Genomic DNA, 25890 nt, shown 5'->3' on the forward strand with positions numbered 1-25890 from the left:
GTATATCTTCTTTGGAGAAATGTCTATTTAGGTCTTCTGCCCATTTTTGGATTGTTTGTTTTTTTGATACTGAGCTGCATGAGCTGCTTGTAAATTTTGGAGATTAATCCTTCGTCAGTTGCTTCATTTGCAAATATTTACTCCCATTCTGAAGGTTGTCCTTTCGTCTTGTTTATGGTTTCCTTTGCTGTGCAAAAGCTTTGAAGTTTCATTAGGTCCCATTTGTTTATTTTTGTTTTTGTTTCCATTTCTCTAGGAGGTGGGTCAAAAAGGATCTTGCTGTCATTTATGTCATAGAGTGTTCTGCCTATGTTTTCCTCTAAGAGTTTGTTAGTGTCTGGCCTTACATTTAGGTCTTTAATCCAGTTTGAGTTTATTTTTGCGTATGGTGTTAGGGAGTGTTCTAATTTCATTTTCTTACATGTAGCTGTCCAGTTTTCCCAGCACCACTTATTGAAGAGGCTGTCGTTTCTCCATTGTATAGTCTTGCCTCCTTTGTCAAAGATAAACTGACCATATGTGAGTGGGTTTATCTCTGGGCTTTCTATCCTGTTCCATTGATCTATATTTCTGTTTCTGTGCCTGTACCATACTATCTTGATTGCTGTAGCTTTGTAGTATAGTCTAAAGCACGGGAGCCTAATTCCTCCAGGTTCGTTTTTCTTTCTAAAGATGGCTTTGGCTATTCGGGGTCTTTTGTGTTTCCATACAAATTGTGAAATTTTTTGTTCTAGTTCTGTGAAAAATGCCATTGGTAGTTTGGTAGGGATTGCACTGAATCTGTAGATTGCTTTGCGTAGTATAGTCATTTTCACAGTGTTGTTTCTTCCAATCCAAGAACATGGTATATCTCTCCATCTGTTGGTATCATCTTTAATTTCTTTCATCAGTGTCTTATAGTTTTCTGTATACAGGTCTTTTGTCTCCTTAGGTAGGTTTATTCCTATGTATTTTTTTCTTTTTGTTGCAATGGTAAATGGGAGTATTTCCTTAATTTCTATTTCTGAGTTTTCATCATTAGTGTATAGGAATGCAAGAGGTTGCTGTGCATTAATTTTGTATCCTGCTACTTTACCAAATTCATTGATTAGCTCTAGTAGTTTTCTGGTAGCATCTTTAGGATTCTCTATGTATAGTATCATGTCATCTGCAAACAGTGACAGTTTTACTTCTTCTTTGGCGATTTGGATTCCTGTTATTTCTTTTTCTTCTCTGATTGCTGTGGCTAAAACTTTCAAAACTGTGTTGAATAATAGTGGTGAGAGTGGACAACCTTGTCTTGTTCTTGATCTTAGAGGAAATGGTTTCAGTTTTTCACCATTGGGAACAATGTTGGCTGTGGATTTGTCATATATAGCCTTTAGTATGTTGAGGTAAGTTCCCTCTATGCTTACTTTCTGGAGGGTTTTTATCATAAATTAGTGTTGAATTTTGTTGAAAGCTTTTCCTGCATCTATTGAGATGATCATATGGTGTTTCTCCTTCAATTTGTTAATATGGTTTATCACACTGATTTGCGTATATTGAAGAATCCTTGCATTCCTGGGATAAAACCCACTTGATCATGGTGTATGATCCTTTTGATGTGCTGTTGGATTCTGTTTGCTAGTATTTTGTTGAGGATTTTTGCATCTGTGTTCATCAGTGATATTGGCCTGTAGTTTTCTTTCTTTGTGATATCTTTGGCTGGTTTTGGTATCAGGGTGATGGTGGCCTCGTAGAATGAGTTTGGGAGTGTTCCTCCCTCTGCTATATTTTGGAAGAGTTTCAGAAGGATAGGTGTTAGCTCTTCTCTAAATGCTTGATAGAATTCGCCTGTGAAGCCATCTGGTCCTGGGCTTTTATTTGTTGGAAGATTTTTAATCACAGTCTCAATTTCAGTGCCTGTGATTGGTCTGTTTTTATTTTGTATTTCTTCCTGGTTCAGTCTCTGAAGGTTGTGCTTTTCTTAGAATTTGTCCATTTCTTCCAGGTTGTCCATTTTATTGGCATAGAGTTGCTTGTAGTAATCTCTCACGATCCTTTGTATTTCTGCAGTGTCAGTTGTTACTTCTCCTTTTTCATTTCTAATTCAGTTGATTTGAGTCTTCTCCCTTTTTTTCTTGATGAGTCTGGCTAATGGTTTATCAATTTTGTGTATCTTCTCAAAGAACCAGCTTTTAGATTTATGGATCTTTGCTATTGTTTCCTTCATTCCTTTTTCATTTATTTCTGATCTGATCTTTCTGATTTCTTCCCTTCTGGTAACTTTGGGTTTTGTGTTTTCTTCTTTCTCTAATTGTTTTAGGTGTAAGCTTAGGTTGTTTATTCTTGAGATGTTTCTTGTTTCTTGAGGTAGGATTGTATTGTTATAAACTTTCCTCTTAGAACTGCTTTTTCTGCATCCCATATGTTTTGGGTCATCGTGTTTTCATTGTCATTTGTTTCTAGGTATTTTTTGATTTCCTCTTTGATTTCCTCAGTGATATCTTGGTTATTTAGTAGTGTATTGTTTAGCCTCCATGTGTTCGTATTTTTTACACATTTTTTCCCTGTAATTGATATCTAGTCTCATAGTGTTGTGGTTGGAAAAGATACTTGATACAATTTCAATTTTCTTAAATTTACCAAGGCTTGATTTGTGACCCAAGATACGATCTATCCTGGAGAATGTTCCATGAGCACTTGAGAAGAAAGTGTATTCTGTTGTTTTTGGATGGAATGTCCTATAAATATAAATTAAGTCTATCATGTTTAATGTATCATTTAAAGCTTGTGTTTCCTTATATATTTTCATTTTGGATGATCTGTCCATTGGTGAAAGTGGCTGTTAAAGTCCCGTAATATGATTGTGTTACTGTCTATTTCCCCTTTTATGGCTGTTAGCATTTGCCTTAGTATTGAGGTGCTCCTATGTTGGGTGCATAAATATTTACAGTTATATCTTCTTCTTGGATTGATCCCTTGATCATTATGTAATGTCCTTCTTTGTCTCTTGTAATAGTCTTTATTTTAAAATCTGTTTTTTCTGATATGAGGATTGCCACTCCAGCTTTCTTTTGATTTCCATTTGCATGGAATATCTTTTTCCTTCCCCTCACTTTCAGTCTGTTTGTGTCCCTATGTCTGAATTGCTTCTCTTGTAGACAGCATATATACGTGTCTTGTTTTTGTATCCATTCAGCCAGTCTGTGTCTTTTGGTTGGAGCATTTAATTCATTTACATTTAAGGTAATTATCGATATGTATGTTCCATTACCATTTTCTTAATTGATTTGGGTTTGTTATTGTGGGTGTTTTCCTTCTCTTGTGTTTCCCACCTAGGGAAGTTTCTTTAGCCTTTGTTGTAAAGCTGGTTTGGTGGTGCTGAATTCTCTTAGCTTCTTCTTGTCTGTAAAGGTTTTAATTTCTCCGTCAAATCTTAATGAGATCCTTGCTGGGTAGAGTAATCTTGGTTGTAGGTTTTTCTCTTTCATCACTTTATCCTGCCACTCCCTTCTGGCCTGCAGAGTTTTTGCTGAAAAATCAGCTGATAACCTTATGGGGATTCCTTTGTATGTTATTTTTTGTTTTTCCCTTGCTGCTTTTAATATTTTTTCTTTGTGTTTAATTTTTGTTAGTTTGATTAATATGTGTCTTGGTGTGTTTTTCCTAGGGTTTATCCTGTTTGGATATCCTCTGTGCTTCCTGGAATTGGGTGACTATTTCTTTTCCCATGTTAGGGAAGTTTTCAACTATAATCTCCTCAAATACTTTCTCAGACCCATTCTTTTTCTCTTCTTTTTCTGGGACCCCTATAATTCATATGTTGGTGCATTTAGTGTTTAGGTCTCTGAGACTGTCTTCAATTCTTCTCATTCTTTTTTCTATATCCTGCTCTGTGGTAGTTATTTCCACTATTTTATCTTCCAGGTCACTTATCCGTTGTTCTGCCTCAGTTATTCTGCTATTGATTCCTTCTAGAGAATTTTAAATTTCATTTATTGTGTTGTTCATCATTGTTTGTTTGCTCTTTAGTTCTTCTAAGTACTTGTTAAACGTTTCTTGTATTTTTTCCATTCTGTTTCCAAGATTTGTATCATCTTTACTCTCATTACTCTGGAGTCTTTTTCAGGTAGACTGCCTATTTCCTCTTCATTCGTTTGGTCTGTTGGGTTTTTACCTTGCTGCTTCATCTGCTCTGTATTTATCTGTCTTCTCATTTTCCTTAACTTACTGTGTTTGGGGTCTGGTTTTCGCAGGCTGCAGGTTCGTAGTTCCCATTGTTTTTGGTGTCTGCCCCCAGTGGCTGAGGTTGGTTCAGTGGGTTGTGTAGGCTTCCTGGTGGAGGGGACTAATGCCTGTGTTCTGGTGGATGAGGCTAGATCTTGTCTTTCTGGTGAGCAGGACCATGTCCATTGGTGGTTTTGGGGTTTCTGTGACCTTTTTATGATTTTAGGCAGCCTCTCTGCTAATGGGTGGTTTTGTGTTCCTGTCTTGCTATTTGTTTGGTATAGGGTGTCCAGCACTGTAGCTTGCTGGTTGTTGAGTGGAGCTGGGTCTTAGCGTTGAGATGGAGATCTCTGGGAGAGCTTTCGCCATTTGCTGTTATGTGGAGCCGGGAGGTCTCTTGTGGACCAATGTCCTAACTTGGCTCTCCCACCTCAGAGACTCAGACTTGACACCCGGCTGGAGCACCAAGACCCTGTCAGCCACATGGCTCAGAAGAAAAGGGAGAAAGAAAAAAAGAAAGAAAGAAAAAACTAAAATAAAATAAAATAAAGTTTTTAAGATAAAAAATTAAAAAAATTATTAAAAATTAAAAAAGTAAAAAGAAAAAAAAACGGACAGATAGAACCCTCGACAAATGGTAAAAGCAGAACTGTGCAGACAGAATCACACCAAGAAGCATACACATACACACTCACAAAAAGAGAAAAAGGAAAAGAAAGTATATATCTTTTGGGAAGTCTGAGGTCTTCTGCCAGCATTCAGTAGGTGTTCTGTATGAGATGTTCCACATGTAGATGTATTTCTGATGTATTTGTGGGGAGGATGGTGATCTCCATGTCTTACTCCTCTGCCATTCTGAAGGTCTCTCTTATATTTTTGATCAAGGAGATTGATTCTGTTTTGAAAGGAGTGAAAGATGTTGGGAAGTAAAAAATGCTGCAGTTGTTACTGGTCGTATCTCGGAGACAAGAGGTATTCCAAAAAAACTGGAGCTAATGATTTTTCCCTAAAATTACTGTCTGGTATTTTAGAAGATTACTTCATAATGTCATTCTACCATTTACAACAGTACTGCTTCTCACTTTTTAGTTTTTTCAGTGTTTAAGTTTTTTACTCTCCACACATAATACAATTCTTCAGCTAAAACAGGAGTAATGAGACAAAATGGTTCTGAAAAGTACAATAGAAAAATATTGTCCACGGGTTTATTTTTCCAAATGAGTAATAGGCTATTTACAAATAAGATCTCCAGTGATGTATATTAAAATGGTAAATTATTACTGTTTGAAATCTAAATTAAAAAAATTTACTGCTTCTCCTTTTAATAGTACCTTTCATTCCTTCTGATATTTTTATTATTTAGAAAGAAGTAAAGCCACTAGTTTGAAAAATTATGCAAGTTCTTATCAGGGCGAAGGGCCCAGTTGTGACATGCTGGCATGGTCCCTTTGTCTTTATGTAAGCTCTTTGAGCCTCAGTGTCTTTCATGATAAAGCCGGTGTGAGGAAATCTCCTGGCAGGATCATTGTGATGATCAGATCAGAACGCATGTGTCAAGCACTCGATGCCATACCTAGCGTGTCAGCTGCGATGTAGTGTTGTTCCTATTTATTACCTGGGTTATTGGATTTATAAATAATTTAACATCTTCCTGGGCTTCGTAACTTAACAGTACATGTGGGTCAGTTTAAGTGTTCAGAATCAGCATTTAGTTTCATTACTGTTTAGAGGAATTGTTAATCATTCTAGGACATGGTAAAGACCCATGTTGGTAAAAATGTGTTTTTAAAATGCCAATATCTTCTGCTGAATATGTTTTTGGTATTCTAAAAGTAAAGAATTTGGTTTTCTGTTTGTTTGCTTGCTTGCTTTTTTTGGGGGGGGGCTTGCTTTTTCATTTACCTCTGCTGACAAGGTAAATAATTAAGATGAGAAAATAATTGTTTCATGTTGTGGCTTGAATTTTGAGATCTTATTGCTGTACTTCTAGAAAGAGATGACCAGAGCTGTAAAACTAAATGAAGCATACACTTGGGAAAACAAAATTTTCTTTCTCTGTGTTCTTTTCTGAAAACCCTAATAGAAGTAATAAAATATAGTAGTTTCACCAGAAATGTTCAGTGATACCCAGCAGACTTCCTTAGGATTGTATGCATGTTCATGAGAAGCGTTTCTGCCTTCCTGTCAAAGGCCAGTCACGTGAGATTTGTGCTTAGTGTGTAATGTAATATTTCTAAAGTTCTTAAGCTAATTTAGTTCTATTTGAAAATTCTTGTGTGCCAATCTCTCCCTCTCTCTCTCTTTTTTTCTTTTGTGTGTGTGTGGCTTTGTGTGAGAGAGTGGGGAAGCTTGACCACAGGGGTCAGGTACTGCCCTTGAGAGGGGAAGGCGCCCTGGATCCCAGATTATATAAAGTAGCCATCAGTGCAGAGTTTGAAGAACATTCCTGCCTTTTCCCTTTCATGAGTTAAAGCCCAATTTGGTTGGTAGCAAAGAGAGAGCTGAGAGTGCCGGGGAGGGAAGGAGAGGGGACAGTGTGGAGGAGAGAGAGAGAGGGAGCCAGAGAAAGGGAGAAAGAGAGGGTGTGAGGAGGTGTTTTTTTTTTTTTTTAATATTTATTTGGTTGCGCTGGGTCATAGTTGCAGCACTTGGGCTCCTTAGTTGTGGCCGGCAAGCTCCTTACTTGTGGCATGAATGTGGGATTTAGTTCACTGACCAGGGATCAAACCTGGGCCCCTTGCATTGGGAGCGCAGTCTTATCCACTGTGCCACCAGGGAAGTCCCCGGAGGTGGGAGTTTAAGGTGATGGAAGCACATATACATGAAACCGTTTTTTCTCTCCAAACATGGAACTGAATAAAGGAGGGAACAAACACTGGAAGAAAGAGCCAAGGCCTTCTGTGATACCTTCCATGTGGTGTGCAAAACTCAGACTTCGTCACTGGCATCCTGGGAGGGATGGCATTGCCGCCTGTCTCAGGGGAGCCAGGGGCGCCAGCCTTTCAAGGGGTCCTGCCGGGCCAGGAGGGCTGGGGGCACAGCTTCGTGAGAGTGGGTGGGTGGGCTGCGATGCTGGGCGCCCAGTGGCCCATAGAGTCCTGTTTCCTCTTGTTTCTGTCTGAGCCTCTTCCACGTTTGTTTCCAGGTGGCAGAGATAAGCGCGGGGGTCCCATCCTAACCTTCCCGGCCCGCAGCAATCATGACAGGATACGGCAGGAGGACCTCCGGAGGCTCATTTCCTACCTGGCCTGTATCCCCAGGTGAGTCCCGCGTGGTCGTGGCTGGTGCCCGTCACAGAGGTGCAGCGCTGCACACACTCCCCAGAAAACAGCCCACGGGAGCCTGGATTCTAAGCAAAGTGCCGTCAAGTTAAAATCATGGTCTTTCTCCTTGTTTTCCTTTTGTGACCCTCCTGGGCGCGGGGCGGAGAAGGGCGGTGTACCGAGTGAGCAGCCTTGTGTGGTGGCGATGGGGGTGGCTTGGCCACCGGGCCCGGGCCTTAGGTTGTGGTGTCCGAGGCGGAGCTAAAGCAGAGACGATCCTGATAACCGAGACCCGGCGGGCCGGAGGCTCACCAGTGGAGTGTGGTTTCCGCGAGGACCTTTCTGGCTCTGTGCTGCACTTCAGTTCTTGGGAAGTATTTGGTTGATGTGTAGCGTGAACTTTGCAGGGCCTTCAGAATCCCTAGCAGCTAATGTGCCAGGACGTGGAGCTTGGGAGCTCTCATTCAGTCTGCGACCCGCTAGTGACAGCCAGGGGGATTTTTAGCGTAGACGCCGAGGAACACAAGGAGCAGGCAAGGCTTTATTTTCTGGAGACCCCTGAAGTGAGGAACAGTTAACAGCAGTTGGCCAGTGTGTATACTTGAGGAGTCTAGCATGTTTGCTTCTGCTCTAGAAGCATGTTACTGAGGTTTTACCTACAGAGGGAGCCGACAGCTGGGAGAGGAAACCCTCCCCCGCCTCCCACATTAACACCTCCATTTAATGGTTCAGATTAATTTTGGGAAAACAAGGTACTGCTCTGCTATAAGCATACAGCCAGGCCTGGCATAAGAGGTGGCTGTGTACTGGGGGTCGGAGCGGGACCCCCTGTGAGGAAGAGGTACTCTCACCCCAGAAAGGGGTGTGCTAAAGCAGGGCATGGCTGATGTGCGCCAGTGAGGAGGGACTTCCTAGGAGACTAAACGAGCGCGTGAAAAAGGACACTCGGTCATAATATAGACTTAACGAGCAACCGTAAGGAACATGTTACGCAAGGAAATCATAAAAGATGGTCAACAGCAGCATAATGGATTCTGAAGCTTGCGGTAAGTGTAACGGATCGCCCACGGTGCAGGGCTTGTGACTCTCCCCCGACCTCTTTGGGTCGACACCAGCCAGGGAAACAGCACTGTCCTCTGGCAACCCATCCTCACTGTGGCTGAGGGAGGTCAGCTTTGGTGTCGATGATCTGAGCTTCAGAGGGAGTTCTTGGGTTTTTCTGTAGGGTATCCTTTGTGGGAAAGCTATTACATCAAATCATCAGTAACATATTAATGGGCCCCTGCTTAAATATGTGGAAAAGTTTTCCCTTTCCTCTTACTCTGATATTTTCTTGGCCTGTTGAACTGTTGAAATCACAGAGTTGGAAAGAATTTTACAAGTAATTTACTACTCACTGTCACTTATAAATAACAGCATAGTTCACAGCCACTACTTACTGAGCTCTTACTGTGTGCCATGTGCTGTGCTAATGATGAAAAAGAAAGAGATACAGACGATGATGTGAAAAAACAAATCCCTGCCATCCACAATGATGCTTGGTGTATAGTTTAATGAAACACAAGTTGAATTTCACCCAGGTGATCTTTTAGAAAACATTTACATCGATGGAATTCTGTATATAACTTTGGCAACCTGCTTTCTGGTTTTGAAATCCATATTGGTTATAAATATTAAAACATTACTTTTCCTTTCATTGATATCATAAAAAATCGATTCAGGTATATTTTGAATCATCTGGATGACCCACTTAAAAAAAAAAACACAAAACTTTGTCCTGGGAATCGTGAGTGTATAAACAAAACTAGAGAGAAGCAAACACCTATGGGCCCATCATCCAGCTCCAACGATGACTGGATTCTGCCCATCTTGTCTACTTTCCCAAGAAAATATAGCAAATCCCAGATATACTCTCATTTCTCTCATAAGTTCTTCAGTGTGTAGAGTGACCCTCCAAGCACTGAGCACAGTCAGTTCGTTCCATTGCCTGGATTTGCTTTTGTATTTACAATTTCAGGTGACAGGCAATGCCAGTTTCTTGATCTTGGTTAATGAGCAAATGAGAGAGATGGGATTAATTTGCATGTCAATGATGCGTTTGCCAAGTGATAGTGGAGGAAGGTTTCACAGTGGTCCAGATAGAAGTGGCCACAAAAAGAGTCCTCTCCTGGTCCACCGCAGGTCCTACAGCGACTGACGGAGAGCCTCGGTGCCTCCAGGGAGCCTGCGGAGGTGGGAGCACTCTGGTCTTAGCCAAACAGTGGGACCAGTGATCATGTCAGGAGATTAATGGTGTGTGACGTTTTGGGGACTTGTGGGTTCGCTTGTTCTTTATTTCTGAGTCTATAATTTGTTTTTACAGTTTCAGAGTGAAATACACAGTCCTGGGCAGTGGGAGGGGCAGGGGGAGGGTGTCCTGTGGGACCCCTTTCTCTGTCCACCACTGTCGATGTCTTCTGCGATGTGACCATAGCCTCTGGCTGCCCCTCAGCCAGACAGTTACAGGGCTCCACATTCCCGGATTTGGAGAAGTGTGCCATCCGGGAAAGCTTGGGGGTCAGAGTCAGACGGGCTGACCTGGTTCCTTAATTTGATGGGTTTTCTGATCTACGAGATGAGATAGTAATCTGTACTTCTCGGATCACTGTATTAAGTGAGATTATTTATGCACGTGCCCCGCACGGCGTCTGACTCACGGTAGCCCTCTCAGAAGTAGTACAGTAATGTCCATCTTTCGTATTTGCTCTTCGACTTTCCTTCAGTTGTTTTTCTTTTTGCCATGTGTTCGAGAACCAGGTCACCTTGTCTGTTTTTTCCTGCGTGGCCTCCCGGTGGTCTTTGCCTCTTAACATGTGGCCCCCAGGCTTAAAGCATAACGTGATCTGAGAGTGGCGACTAGTTTTGAGTCCTGTTGTTTGGGCCACCTTCCCTCCCCTCTCGCTTCCTTAAAAAACAAACAAACATACAATTAGAATAATAGATTGGTTTTCATATGATTAATTTGCAAGGGACCTTTTCCTTAAATGTGTAGGAGAAAAGTCACAGCGGAACTTTTTTTTTTTAATTAATTTATTTTATTTATTTTTGGCTTTGTTGGTTCTTTGTTGCTGTGCGCAGGCTTTCTCTATTTGCGGCGAGCGGGGGCTACTCTTTGCGGTGCACAGGCTTCTCGTTGCGGTGTCTTCTCTTATTGCAGAGTATGGGCTCTAGGCGCGCAGGCTTCAGGAGTTATGGCTCGCGGGCTCTAGAGCGCAGGCTCAGGAGTTGTGGCGCACGGGCTTAGTTGCTCCGTGGCATGTGGGATCTTCCCGGACCAGGGCTCGAACCCGTGTCCCCTGCATTGGCAGGCGGACTCCCAACCACTGCACCACCAGGGAAGCCCCGGAACTCCTTCATGGTGTCATTGGAACCCCTGCACAGAAATGATAATCACGTGAGTCTTGGTGCATCTCTAGGTGTTTATTGCTCTTTTGAATTATACTCATTATGTTCTAGAACGTTTTGGCTTCTTTAGAATGATTTATAGCAACTAAATGGATAAACCACTCTGACTGTCTTTTGTCACCAGTGACATAATGTGTAACTTTTCAGTTGATCCCTTCGTGAACATTCATATAAAAAGGGACCTTCTTCAGCTAGGAACTGAAGGAAGGAGAGTTCCTCTTTTTTAGAGACCTGAATTGAAAAAGGACCTTAGTTTTATCTACATTTTAAAAAATCTCACAGCTAAAATGAGGCTCTTAGGTAAAACTGCTAAAATACCTGGTTAGTAAGTCGCACTTCGCAGTGAGCAGTGCCTTGAAGGAAGAGCCTGGCGCGGAGCCCTTCTGCAGCAGCTGTGCTTGTTTATTAGACGCTCAGAAATAGAGCTGTGGCTTTGGTAGTTTGCAAGTCACCGCTTTCTTAATAACGCGTGGCTTTTAACTTGATAAAGACAGATGGGTGCGCAGGATGTGCACTCCCAGCCCAGTTGGTGTGCTGCTTGCTTTACTTGGAAGTCACCGGTGGGAGCAGTTAGTTGGATGGCGGAGGCAGGTGACTGGTTAATCCTTCTGTAAATGGTGTAAGCTCAGGGCACCTTTTGCTTGTGTCTCTCTCCAGCTTGTTCCTCTTGTTAAGCCTGGAGTTATTCAGGATTCCTTCTAAGCCCCGTCAAGTGGAGGGGCTTTGTAGTTTTATGTGCACACTGTGTAGAGCTGTGTGAGGAGAAAGGCCGCCAGAGGATTTACCTTGATAGGGGAAGACCGATGCTTAAAGTGCGGGCACCAAACAGCAGCTCATAAGACAGCAGAGCCTGCTGCCTGACAGCCTCCTGTCTTTGGTGTACGGCAGCAGAACATGAGAGTCTGGAGCAGAAGGTCCCAGCTGGGCAGCAGACCTCCGACGTCCCCCTGCTCAGGCAGGTCTCGCCCCAAGGCGCTGTGGAGCCCAGAAGTTTCTACCGAATGGACTTTTGCAGGATGGCAAGCTCCTTTAGAACCCGAGCAAGTTCAGAATGCTAAATTTCAGCGACTCGGGGGATTTTAGGAAACATTTCTGGGCGTGCCCAGCTACCTCTAAGGATTTGTGAAGGTGACCCGAGACACTCCCTGAAGACACTCCCTGGATCGTGGCCCAGGACCTACCTGAGACCGGAGGAGTGATGGCCTGAGGACTGTTGAGCCAGGTGTTAACTGGTTTTCAGTACAGGAGTTAATCCAGTCACTCCTCGCAGCTTTCCACACTGGGGTGATAAGCCGGTGCGTTGGATCAGTCTGTTTTCTCCTTAGGGCTTTCAGGGCTGTGTTTCTAGGGCTGCGGGCCGCCATCTACTCAGGCTCTGTCCCCACGGACTTTTGGGGAATGTTTTTGGGAGTATGACTCTTATACTGATGAAGTTGTCCTAGGAACTTGGAGTGTCCGTTACTCTACTGGTATGAATCAAAAGATAAGGAAAAGAATGGCGTGTCGCAACTAGAGAAAGCCCACTAGAGAAAGCCCACGAGTAGCAACGCAGACCCAACACAGCCACAAATAATAAATAAATAAATAAACAAATTAAGTAATTAATTAAAAAATATATTCACCTTTAAATATAAATAAATATTCTAGATGTAACTTGGGGTGAAAATCTTTTTTTTTTTTTTTTTTTTGCGGTACGCGGGCCTCTCACTGTTGTGGTCTCTCCTGTTGTGGAGCACAGGCTCCGGACGCACAGGCTCAGCAGCCATGGCTCACGGGCCCAGCCGCTCCGCGGCATGTGGGATCTTCCCGGACCAGGGCACGAACCCGCGTCCCCTGCATCGGCAGGCGGGCTCTCAACCACTGCGCCACCAGGGAAGCCCCGGGGTGAAAATCTTGAGTGCTGTACATGTAGAAACTATCCGTTCCTTGAAAAATAGATATCTCGCCAGAAGAGTAAAACGCTGAAGTAATAATAATCTGAAAACTGTCTATTTCATGTACGAAAACAATTATTAAAAGCTTTCAAATAGTTGAGAAAAAAAGAATGGCATGTGAGGGAGTGGCGAGGGCAGGGAGGCGGGGGAAGGGGGAAGGTAGGGGAGTAAGCTCATGCGAGAGAGTGTGAAATTCATTTTAATTTTGACATAAATTTAGGTGAGACTATGGATTTTTTTTTCCTGTCGATGATGGTCTCACTTTATTTTTAGAAATTTTTTATTAAAAAATCTTTGAAGTGTAGTCAGTCGCTTTACAATATTGTCTTAGTTTCAGGTGTACAGCAAAATTATTCAGTTATGTGTATTTTTTTCACATTACTTTCCATTGTTGATTATTACAGGACATTGAATGTAGTTCCTTGTGCTCGTAAAGCTTTGTTGCTGATCTGTTTTATGTATAGTAGTTTGTATCTGCTGATCCCAAACTCCTAATTTATCCCTCCCCCCAACCCCCTTCCCTTTGGTAACCATAAATTTGTTTTCTATGTTTGTGAGTCTGTTTCTGTTTGGTATATAGATTCATTTGTATTATTTTTAGATTCCACATATAAGTGATATCATATAATGTTTGTTTTTATCTGACTTACTTCACTTAGTAGGATGATCTCTAGGTCCGTCAGTGTTGCTGCAAATGGCAATATTCCTTCATTCTTATGGCTGAGTAATATTCCACTGTGTGTATGTACCACATCTTCTTAACCCAGTTTGTCTGTTGATGGTCACTCAGGTTGTTTCCGTGTCTTGGCTATTGTTAATTGCGCTGTTACGAACACTGGGGGAGATGTATATTTTTTAATTAAAGTTTTCATTTTTCACTGGATATATGCCCAGGAGTGGGATTGCTGGGTCGTATGGTAGTTCTACTTTTAGTTTTTAGAGGAACCTCCATACTGTTCTCCATAGAGGCTGCACCAGTTTACATTCCCACCAGCAGTGTAGGAGGGTTCCCTTTTCTCCACACCCTCTCAGGCATTTATTATTTGTAGACTTTTTGATAATGGCCGTTCTGACCGGCGTGAGGTGATACCTCATTGTAGTTTTGATTTGCATTTCTCTAATAATTAGAGATGTTGAGCATCTTTTCACCTGCCTGTTGCCAGCTGTATGTCTTCTTTGGAGAGATGTCTATTTAGGTCTTCTGTCCTTTTTTTTTTGATTCGGTTGTTTGTTTTTTTGATATTGAGTGGTATGAGCTGTTTGTATATTTTGGATATTAACCCCTGTCAGTCACATCATTTGCAAATATTTTCTCCCATTCTGTAGGTTATCTTTTCGGTTGCTTGATGGTTTTCTTTGCTGTGCAAAAGCTTTTAAGTTGGATTAGGTCCCATTTGTTTAGGGTTTTTAAAAAAATTTTTTATTGGAGTATAGTTACTTTACAATGTTGTGTTAGTTTCTGCGGTACAGCAAAGTGAATCAACCATACGTATAATATACATGTATCTCCTCCCTCCCAGATTTCCTTCCCATTTAGGTCACCACAGAGCACTGAGTTCCCTGTGCTATACAGTAGACCCTCACTAGTTACCTGTTTTATACATAGTAGTGTACATATGTCAATCCCAATCTCCCAGTTCATCCCACCACTGTTTTGCTTTTGTTTCTTTTGCCTTGGGAGATTGATCTAAGAAAATATTGCTACAATTTATGTCAGAGAATGTTTTGCCTATGTTCTCTTCTAGGAGTTTTATGGTGTCATGTTTTACATTTAAGTCTTTAAACCATTTTGAGTTTATTTTTGTATGTAGTGTGAAGGGAGACTATGGATTTTTAACCCAAGTTTATGAACACTCTGACTTTTGTTTTTTTCTTTACTGCAGATGTGCTTTCTGTATATTTCCCGTGTACTCAGAGGTTGAGATTTAATAAAGTTAATAATTTTTATTTTTTCATCAAGGACATTCTTAAGAGAAACTGGCTGTTTTGTTTTAACAGCTAGAACGTGGAGAGGAAGAATACGTGACTCCTAGCCCTGCCTTGACTTGTGCTAAGAGCCAGCAGTGTCCACCGTGGCCTGTGCGCCATCGGCGCAACCAGCTGAAAAAGATAGACAAGTCTCAGTATTACTAGATTTTACACCACAGACCCCGCCAGAAGGGTGCCAAGGATCCCCGGGGGCGGGTGGACCACACCTGAGAACTTCTGAGGTAGCTCAGGGGCCTGGGACAAGTTAAAGGGAATAAACTGGGACATTCAAAAGCTCCTGCCGCGTGCAGGTGGTTTCAGCTCCTGTGACCCCCGAGTCCTGCGTGACTGCTGTTCACTGCTCTGCGCCTGCTGCTGGGGTTTTGTCCCTGCTGTTTAGTGGCCCTAACAGTTACTAGACAGCCTGTGTGATCAGTGAACGCACAAAAGCCCAGAGAGATGGGCAGGTCGGTCGGTCGTTGCTCTTCTCCTAAAGAGTAGGCAAGGTGCAAAACCGTGGACACAAAAGAAAAAGTTTGAAGGTTTTTGAGGTTGAACCCTGTGCGTGAATAGTCAGTCTACTCTGTTAAGGTACCAGGGAGGGTGAGGGCCACGGCTGAGACCTAAGCTCTTTCTGTAATGATCTCTCGTCCGCCAGCTCCCTGGGCACAAGTGCTGGCCAGCCAGGCGGTGGGTGGAGGGAGGTGCCCCGCAGGCAGCAGGATGACGGAAGCAGACTCGACCTTGCCCAGCAGGACTCCGACCAGAAAAAGTGGTGGGAATTGCGTGGTTTCATCCTGTCTTTTCTTTCTCTGTAGTGAAGAAGTCTGCAAGCGAGGATTCACGGTGATCGTGGACATGCGTGGGTCCAAGTGGGACTCCATCAAGCCTCTGCTGAAGATATTACAAGAGTCCTTCCCCTGCTGCATTCACGTTGCACTGATAATCAAGCCAGACAACTTTTGGCAGAAACAGAGGACTAATTTTGGCAGTTCTAAATTTGAATTTGAGGTAACTTCCCTGTGTAGCCAGACCAACTAAACCAGTAGGTGTGGTTTATTAAAAGCTTTTCCGTCATCATTTTAGGCTGGTTATAGATTTTTAAAAACCACGTATTCAACAAGAACTGCATATCTGACGTACATATGACATGCAAAATTAGTTATTGTGTAAAATAACACAGTTAGGCTTGTTTCTCGCCTTATCCCAGTGGGTGTTTTGCCCATGGAGGGTTTAGGTTCCAGGCCTCTACTGGGGTGTAAGGCGTGTGTTCTAGAAAGAAAAGACTGTTTCCTTTTACTTCACGGGATAAAATAGCTTTACTGTTCAGTGCAAGTGGCTTTAGGTGGCTTCAGAGTCATCATCGTTACCTCAGCCTTGGAAATAAGGGAATGTTAGGGAGAAATGCCCAACTTCACATTTCCTGAGGAAAATGTGTGGGAGAGACTGACTTTTCATCGTGTCCTGGAGAGGACGGTGTGCCACGTATTTCACACATCAGGTCTCTCGTTTATGAAAAGGGAGAGGTTCCTTGAAAACCTATGTGGGGCTCTGGATTCAACTAGCAGACAAGGTCGTTGTCTTTCAGATAGTGTGTAAAACAGACCTCAGCCCGCTGACTTACTCTCCTTTCCCCTGGAAACTGCCCCCCTTAAGCTACCAGGGTTCTGACAAGGCTTTGATGCAATTGGTTTCATCCGACGATTATGGGGAGAAAGTATTCTGGCCAGCTGGAAACTTGATTCATGCCATATTCTGTAATAAAATTTAAGTATTTTCTAACAATAAATTATAATAATTTTTAGTCGAATAGATCGCTTCCTCTAGCCACTTTGCCCAAACATTAGGTTTCAGTGAATGTATTCACGCACTTCAAGGTTAACGACAATAATAGTATTAAACATACCACACAATATTAGTTCTTAAGCTTTATGTTACATGTTACACACACTTTTCAGCGTCTTTTCACGGGTACATTACTTGCATTTTAAAATTTCTCAATCCATGGTATTGATTTTCAACCTGAAATCTGAATTTAGTTTTAATTTGAATTTGAAACTACACCCAGGAGGTTTAGGTGAAAGGTGAAACCAGTAAGCCTTTATCTTCACACACAAGAAGAAGTGATTTTGGAGGACAGTTTGTTCGATATTATATGAGTTATTCTCTTGACGCAGAATGTAAAGTGTGTTGTATTTAATGATACACGTTTTAAGCAGAAATAACGATGTGGTGGTATAATGTATGCAGGTTTTGGCTTGTCTACTTGTGATCTTTCCCTCCGGGCCTTTAAAAGTTTCCTGCCCTGGCTTTTCTATCGAACTTGTCTGTACATTATCACGAGCTTCTGTCTGTGAAGTGATCGTCTCCATGGACATTATTGAAGTCTGGGCAGACGAGACAGGGAGAAACCGACAGTCACCACACTTCAGGCAAAACTGCTGGCCGAGGAGCTGCCGCTCTTTCTCGCTCTGCTGCCTTTTGCCATTTCTTATGCCAAAGAGCATAGAGATACAGTTCCAGGTTTCTCTAAGGCTGGAGGTGACGGAGGTGGGGCTAAACGAGCCTTTCTCCGTTTTATCTTTGGGGTCTAGGCCACACATCTTCTCCCTTTTCTTTTGTCTTCATATTTAAACCCCCCCCCCACCTGCCTCACCCCCAGTGATGTTTTCCTTGAGGCATAATACTAATATTAACTCTGCGTCATCTTCTGATAGCATGAGATGGAGATTTCTTGCTCAGGTTGTAATTGACTAAAACTTTGTTAGATTGGAATGTAGTCGGTGATGTATTGAGTACAACACTTGTACTGCTCAGAATCGCTGCCGGTTTCATTGCAGTGAATGAAGCACTCCCTCTCTCTCCAACTTTGTGAGAAGAGCTTCAGCCAGCTTTCTTGCTATAACCCTTGTGTATTTTCTACATTTTTAGAAAGCCATTCATATTCTAATGTGCTTAGGATAGTGGGTTAATTTCCGCATTCTTGGAAAGAAAGCTAATATCTTTAGCTGTCCTGAAATTCATATGATTCTATAATTTCGGGTATTGCAACTAACGTATATGTGTTGCTCTAATGGATTTGTCGTTCACTGACTGTACTAATGCCTCTTTCATTTACATTTGTTTTTATGGGGCCAGAACAAGGTATGTGACATTTTCTATAAATGGATTACTTGCTTTAAGTTTGAAAATCTGTGATTAAGCATTGCAAACTGCATTATGATAAGACCGTATAAGATTGGTTCATCTTCTCATACATGATTTTCTTTCCCCTTAAGACAAATATGGTCTCTTTAGAAGGCCTTACCAAAGTAGTTGACCCTTCTCAGCTAACGCCCGAATTTGACGGCTGCCTGGAATACAACCATGAAGAATGGATCGAAATCCGAGTTGCTTTTGAAGACTACATTAGCAACGCCACCCACATGCTGTCTCGGCTGGAGGAGCTTCAGGACATCCTAGCTAAGAAGGAGTTGCCTCAGGATTTGGAGGGGGCTCGGAATATGATCGAGGAACATTCCCAGCTGAAGAAGAAGGTGATTAAGGCCCCCATAGAGGACTTGGATTTAGAGGGACAGAAGCTGCTGCAGCGGATTCAGAGCAGTGACAGCTTTCCCAAAAAGAACTCGGGGTCAGGCAACGCAGACCTGCAGAGCCTCTTACCCAAGGTGTCCGCCATGCTGGACAGGCTGCACTCAACGCGGCAGCACCTGCATCAGATGTGGCACGTGAGGAAGCTAAAGCTGGACCAGTGCTTTCAGCTGAGGCTGTTTGAACAGGATGCTGAGAAGGTAAAAGGCGGGGGAGGGACGCTAAAATGAGCCACGGAGGGAGGCTTCCTGGATCCTTGGGTCTCAGCAGCTGAGGCTGCTTTGGTCAGGAGAAAGGGCAGAATGAAAGGGCTGGGGAAGGGTAAGCTCCTCACATGGCGTCGGTGGGAGCCCAGCAGTGTCGGTTCAGAGATCTCCCCTCAGTCTGCTTTCCACTGCTACTCACTGTGCAGTGCAGAGCTCTTCTAGAAACTTAGAGTTGCTAATTACTAGTAGTTTGGTTTAGAATGCCTGTGAGATAGATGAGAATATTTTCAATTAAAAGAGTGAAAACTTTGTAGGATATATTATTGAAAGCAGTAGTTGTTCATGTGAGTATTTTTCTAATAACTGCTCTTGCACTCATAAAAGCCAGTGAGAAAACACCCTTCAGATCTACTATTGAGTATGTTTTTACGATAATAGGCGAGTAATGAATTAAAAATAGTAGCTTCTGGGAAATAGAGGCAATAATTACTTACGGTTTCATGTTTCCTTTTTGTGCTCCAGTCCAACCAACTGGCCAAAGTGAGCTCTTGTCTGTCTCAGCAACGTGAAAGCAGGACACTTACTTAGAGGAATACGTTGCAAGCCATGAACATGAGTGAATTGATCCCTCTTGATTTGAGCTCACTGAATTTTTTTTCATGGACAGGAAAATTTTTTGTAAAGTTAGAAAACATTAAAAGTCTTTGCTATAAAAGGACCTTTTGAAAGGTGACAAGCCACCACTATTTTCCAGTAATATCATTTGGTAAGCTTTTAACCTCTCTTTATGTTTAAAGTACAGCTGACCCTTGAACAACATGGGGGTAGGGATGCTGACGCTTCGTGCAGTTGAAAATCCAGACTGCTCTCTCTCTGCCTCCAAGACAAAGGAATTGATAAATGACTCACCCCAGGACAGCAAGCTGAAACAGTTTGGATAGAATCAGGACTCCAACTCTAGTTCTTTTGATTCCATATATTGTGATCTGTAGTTGAACACAACTCTTCCCCACACTTAGTTAATTTAAAGATGTGTAAAATGAAAATATAGGGACTCATTTGTTGAAAAATATCTGCATATGAGTAGACCTGTGCAGTTCAAACCGTGGCTCAAGGTGTTGTTCAAGGTTCAACTGTAGTGCCTTGTCAAAGACGCTAGAAAAATCTTCCTTTCAATTACTAGACAAACGGGTGACTGTCCCTGGAAGTCACATTCACATCACAGAAGCAGTGCTAATTGAGAATCATTTCTTTTTCCTTAAATGTTTTCCTGGGAACGATGAAATTAACATCCTTTTCCAGGTAGCATCTGTATTGAATCTTAAGAGAGAAGTCATTGTTAAAGTTTTCCCCATTTCTTTTTATTTTTACTGTAAATTTTATTGTTTGCATTTGCACAGGGATTTTTTTTTTTTTTTTTTTTTTTAATTCTTGCACTAAAGAGCGTAATCCTTTAGTCATTGGAATTGCTGTCAGTAATCTGTGGTCAAAGCAAAGCCCATCCAGAAACCTGTAAGTTTGTAACTTCACCTAATGGGTCTTTTTTTTGCAGAGCAGTGTGCCTCATTATGTAGTTCAGTATAGCAGAGAGACTGGGTTGAGAGTCAGAAGATTAGCGTTTTAATTAGCCTGGGGGATTTGAACACCTCTCTTTACTTATCTGCCCCTCAGTCCCTCATCTGTCAAAGGAACACACTAGGTAAGATTTTCTTGTAGCTCCTGCAAGTTCAGAGCTGCTGACTGGTTAGAAGTCGAGAATCTTCTGGGCCCTGGCGCCTGAGAGGTTGTCAGAGGAAAGACGCCGCTCTTTCTTGGTTCGGTCCCGTGCTGGGAGCCGCGTCAGTCATTTCTTTTTCTGGAGTGATTCCAGGTTGTCTTTCTTCATTCCGGTAGATGTTCGACTGGATCACGCACAACAAGGGCCTGTTTCTGAACAGCTACACTGAGATTGGGACCAGCCATCCTCATGCGATGGAGCTTCAGACACAGCACAACCACTTTGCCATGAACTGCATGGTAAGATCCTGTGGGAACAGAGGTATCCTGCCTGTGCAAGTATAAAACGGGAGGTATTTACACAGATCATTCCCAGCACACTGCGGGGAGCCCCTGCAGGGGCTTCTGACAGTTCAGGGGCAGCAGCTGACCTCCAGGGGCGGGAAGTTCTCTGTGGGAGCAGTGTTCACGTAGCTCATTTTAAGTTTTAAGCAAACAAAAGCGAAAACAAGCAAACAGACAAACCAGTGAAACTCGAACCAATTACTTGGCCAGGGCCGCGTGCACGGTTTTGAGTCTGGCTCCTGCGCTGTACGTCCTGGGAGCCCGCGGGGCCCAGAAGAGCTTCTCAGAGGCCGAGCGAGCCTCCCGGACCAGCCCAGTGTCAGTTTGCTGGCCGCCTGCCCTTCACGGTGAAGGAATACGCCAGCCTGCTGCTCACCTGGAGGGCATCCTCAGCTGCCCTCACACGTGAGCGCTCCTCCCAAGATGAGCGCAAGGACTCGGGTCTGGACGCCAGCCGTGCCTGCCTGGAGTCCTTTGGCTCCCTTTGATGCCCTGGGCCGCTTGTGATTCGACAGCTACGAGACTACAGTGCAAACAAACACCCCAAAAGAACCCAACAATGAATTTTAAATAACGGTCTTATTGCATTTTTGGAGTTAATATAACTGCAGTAGAGCTATATATTGTTCTGTAGGGTATATGGTTACTTCTCTAGAGAGTTATTCTAGAAATGTTCACCTTAGAGACGGAGTTTTAGTGTGGACCTTGAGCCAGAATTACGAGAATTCACCCTCTTAGCCTTGTCACGTGCGTTAAAGAGCACTGAAACGATGTGCAGACGGGGTCTTCGTTTAAATTAGTTCAGTAAGATGCCATTTAATTAAAGTTCAGTCTGCAAAGTGCTCCACTTTAGGTAGTTTCAAAGCTAAGATTCAGCGATAAAGTGTTTGTAATAGACACTATCCCAGAAGTTTGATACTGTTCTTGAGTTTGCGGTAAGAGAATTTTGGGGTTAAATGATTCAGCCCGGGGAGAGGTGAGGAGAACGCAATTGTGGGCCTTTGGGGGAAGCGTCTTAGAAGAATTTGTTCCTAAAAAAATTCCTATCAATTTTTCAAAATATTCTGAAACTTCTACTAATGGTGAAAGGCACATTCAGCCCACCATATCACATACTTTAAAAACCAGAAATGTTAAAATATATTTTGTAAAAACTAGAAATGACCAGAAAGGGTCCTCTCCCTCCCCCAGCATTACTATGACACATTTAGGAATCAGCAGAAGAGGAAGCACGTGTGAAAGACAGGCACGGTGTGCTATGAATGTAGAAGTTTTTAATTCTGACTCCTGCAGTCTGTTTAATCTCTTTGAGCCTCCGTTTCCTAATCTCTAAAGTGGGGATAATCTCTGCCTAACAGGGTGTTACATTATTTTACTTACTCTGTATGTGTAAGACACTAAGCAGAGTGCTGAACACAAAGTAAGTACTTGATAAATGGTAGTTATTATCAGTGATGTTATCATCTAATTAAAAATACTGTTAGTATTTTTAGTATATTATAGTAAGAAACTCTTAAAAGTATGGATGACTTTTTTTAGGTTTAAGTATATTTTCTGTTTTTCTATGATACACTTTTATCACTTCTCTAAGTAAAAAATTTAATTCAAAAAGGATGTGGTAACCCTGTGCCCTGCGTGGTGACAGCTACTGGGAGTGCTTTCCAAGCCTGCCAGCCCCTGGTTCCGAACACCTCCATGAGTCCTCAGTATCTGTCTAGGACACTTATTTATGCAGAACCGGGGCCTGTTAACCTTCAGCCCTTTCTTGTGCTATCTACAGTGTTTTCAACATTTTTTGACAAAGAAAATGAAAGTGCTGGATATCAGTAAGCAAAGTCGATAATCTTTTAAGAAAGCATTTTAAGGGACAGCAACAATCGTGCTCATTCTCCTATCACAGGTATTTTTAAAGGCTATGGTGGTAAGAGTCTAGGTAGAGGTACTTCTAACGCAGGGAATTGTACACTTGTATGTTGCCGTGCTTGTGTACACACTCATTTGGGCTGTGTGCCACGTGGTTCCTTCCTCCTGCAGTAAGTGACAGAGGTATGGACGAGGCATAAAGCATAGAGCAGTACTCTATGTGTGGAGCACAGTCTGTTAGCGGGGATGAAAGCAGTCCAGGGCCCTGGAACAGCGTCAAGGTGGGAAGCACTCCCCTCTGTGGGACCCACAGTGGAGCCATCCAAATGGACAGCTCCTCTCCAGATTCTAACAGAGGGCATCTGCTGACGCTCTTCCCAACAGACCTTTTGGGTAGATTTTCCTCTTTGAGCATACAGAGGAAGCAAAACTTAGTGCATGTGGCCACCTGTCACCGGAGAGGGAGAATGCATGTGAGAACGGCAGGCACTGCTCTTGACCTAGAGGACGCTAGTTAGAGCGTTAATGCCACATGAGGCAGTGAGGCCAGTTCCCCATGGATTGTGGCCTTGACTGACTGTCACAGCCTCACAAAGTACCCCCTCCCTGCCGCTGCAGACACCCGGATGTGTGGTAGCTCATTTGAGCCTGCAGCCCAGAGAAGTACCTCCGAGACGGGCGTCTGGCTTTCTAAACCCAGATAAAGGCGACTCCACCTAGTTTAGGTTTAGGTCAGAAGCGGAGGAAAGGAATGAGTACATGAAGGTACAGACACAGAACGACAAGTGCGTTCTCTAGGCCGCCTACTTAGGTGGGCTGGAGACCAGGTGACAGCGACAAGGCTCATGCAGGGGTCCAGGTGCAAGCCAGCGGGAGATGGGCCTGGAGGACCATGGCAGGAAGGAGGAAGACTGTAGAGGCGTTTGGGCAAGTTGGATAATTAGATTTGATTTAGGGGCAAGAATCGGAGGAGCCAGAGGCGAGTCTGTCGCTTGGGGAGACCCATTGCAAGGTGCAGGGTTGTGATGCGTCACGACAAATAATACGTAATGCGTTCATGAGGAGCCGCAGCCGGGGATTTGTTGAAGGTGTGCATTCTTCACTCTGCCTTTGCTGCCGTGTGACCCTTGAAGAAGATTGAAGGTGGGAAGGGAAATACCATGGGGAGAACTCCTTTTGCAAGAAAAATGCTTTTGTTTTTTTTTTTAAAACCTTTCACCCTTATTTGGCGGCAAGCTAGTGGACTTGAAGACAGAGATTGCAACACAGGAGAAAAGTGTGATTTAAAGTTTGAACACAGCACTGTTCTGTTCGCACCCCAGTTCATATTCCTTGGTGAATGTGAATCCATTTACAGATTGTCTGTTGGCACCAGAAAGAGGACTTGGCCTTATGTAGAAAGGAGAGCTTGTTTTCACACAAAACAGCCTCTGGTTGCTAAGTACATACTTTGTCGTTTCTGGCTTCTAGTAGTTACAAACTGCAGTGGTGGGTTCCTGCAGTTCTGGGTAACTGCGTGCCATCTGGACCCTTTTCAGGATTTGAGGCCAAGGAGCGAGTCATAGTGCATTCGTGTGCACCCACTTGTGTGTGTGACTGCTTCGTGTCTAACAGTATCCCTCCCAGCTAGTTGATCTGTAATTTTGCAGGGTTTTTTTTTCTTTTTTTTTGTCGTACGCGGGCCTCTCACTGTCGTGGCCTCGCCCGTTGCGGATCACAGGCTCCAGACGCGCAGGCTCAGCAGCCATGGCTCACGGGCCCAGCTGCTCCGCAGCATATGGGATCTTCCTGGACCGGGGCACGAACCCACGTCCCCTGCATCGGCAGGCGGACTCTGAACCACTGCGCCACCAGGGAAGCCCTGTAATTTTGCAGTTTTAAAAATAGAAACTGAAACCAGTACCTATGGTTTATGGAAATCCAAATAGCAAAACACATGTCCTATTACCCCCCAGCTGAGTCTGCTTTTAAAATGTAACTTTTCAGCAAGCGCTCTCCGCATTGCTGGGAAAGACGGCCCGTGCGCCTTCCCCTGACCAGCCCCGCTTTCTGCCCCCTTCGCAGAACGTGTACGTGAACATAAACCGCATCATGTCGGTGGCCAGCCGCCTGGTGGAGTCGGGCCACTACGCCTCCCAGCAGATCAAGCAGATCGCCAGCCAGCTGGAGCAGGAGTGGAAGGCGTTCGCGGCCGCCCTGGACGAGCGCAGCACTCTGCTGGACATGTCGTCTGTCTTCCACCAGAAAGCCGAGAAGGTCAGTGCCTGGGACCTCCCCCCCAACCCCTGCCCCCGCCCCGGAGCCCTGTGTTCACACGGCAGAGTCCAGGAGGACGCTGGGGCGCTGAAGTCCACGGCTGCGCCCAGCCCGCTGTGCGACCTCAGGCACACTGTTCCACCTCCTCGTCCCTTACTTTCCTCATCTGTAAAGTGGAGAGAAAAGTACGGACTTGAGGGGCCGTTGCATGGTGTAATGCGATCATTCGTATTAGCTGCCTTGCACAGGGCGTGGTACGCTGTAGGGACTCGGAAGTGGCAACTGCTGTTCTTTATCCCCTCCTGTCCCTCCTCCTCATCACTTGAGAATTCCACTTAGGATGCTTTGGCAGCAAGTAACAGAAAGCCTGACTCTCAGGTTTAGACATCAGGGGTTGTTGAGTTCTTGTCTCACAACACAGGGAATTGGAAAGTATAGGGGGTTCCAGCCGCACAGTGGTATCAGGGCTGGTGGGCTCCTGGCTGGGCCTGGCCATCCCCTGGGGGTGCCAGGTGTGTGCTGCAGCCCCCAGCGCCGGCCCCTCTACTGTGGTGTCCCACGCGTGCAGGATAGCGGTGTCGTGTCCTCTCAGTTTCTCGGGGCAACAGTGTTTTCAGAAGGTCCCTCCAGCCCAGCCCGCTTCCCTGCAGTCCCCTCGGCCAGGAGAGGGGTGCCTGCCCACACCCTGGCTTCAGGGGGGCGGGGAAGGGCAGTTCTGGGTTCTCAGCCTCCCCGGCAGGGGCAAGGCTCTGCCAGCCAGGGCTGCGGTGGGAAAGTGGCTTTGGGATATGGTTTCCAGTGTCCCTCACAGTCACTAAGTCATTTGTATGGACTCGGCTTCACATCAGCTTCATCTGCTGATGCACTGGTCACAGTACCTTATTTCAGAGGGAACGTGTGATGTGAGCCCTTAACGCTCCCCACATGCCCACAAACAGGCAAACCTGCTTCAGTGAACACGCTTGGAAAACAGCGAAAGGAAAGTGAATTGCTGTGACTCAGATGCTAGTGGTGGAAGCCTGGGTGGTGAAACACCTTTTCAAGACATAGAGGAAGAAAGGTCAGGAACTTCGGGCCACTAGGAAGACACAAGTGGTTGCCTTAATTGAAAGG

The 25890-nt window shown here is 44.0% G+C and overlaps 1 protein-coding gene across 3 annotated transcripts in view; it reads left to right on the forward strand.

The window, feature by feature from the left end:
• The window catches only part of TRIO (trio Rho guanine nucleotide exchange factor), a gene marked incomplete at its 5' end in the record, with an annotated part of 386192 nt that overhangs the window by 147039 nt on the left and 213263 nt on the right, over positions 1-25890 (forward strand). For all 3 annotated transcript variants that reach the window (XM_081233199.1, XM_081233200.1, XM_081233198.1), the window contains 5 exons: positions 7337-7451; positions 15619-15811; positions 18079-18591; positions 20491-20613; positions 24586-24777. In XM_081233199.1, coding sequence (XP_081089325.1) covers positions 7337-7451; positions 15619-15811; positions 18079-18591; positions 20491-20613; positions 24586-24777 — 1136 coding nt within the window. The remainder of the gene's footprint in view (positions 1-7336; positions 7452-15618; positions 15812-18078; positions 18592-20490; positions 20614-24585; positions 24778-25890) is intronic.

The sequence above is a fragment of the Mesoplodon bidens genome (genome assembly GCF_964165515.1).
Source record: "Mesoplodon bidens genome assembly, chromosome: 4".
In the NCBI taxonomy this organism is placed as follows: domain Eukaryota; kingdom Metazoa; phylum Chordata; class Mammalia; order Artiodactyla; family Ziphiidae; genus Mesoplodon; species Mesoplodon bidens.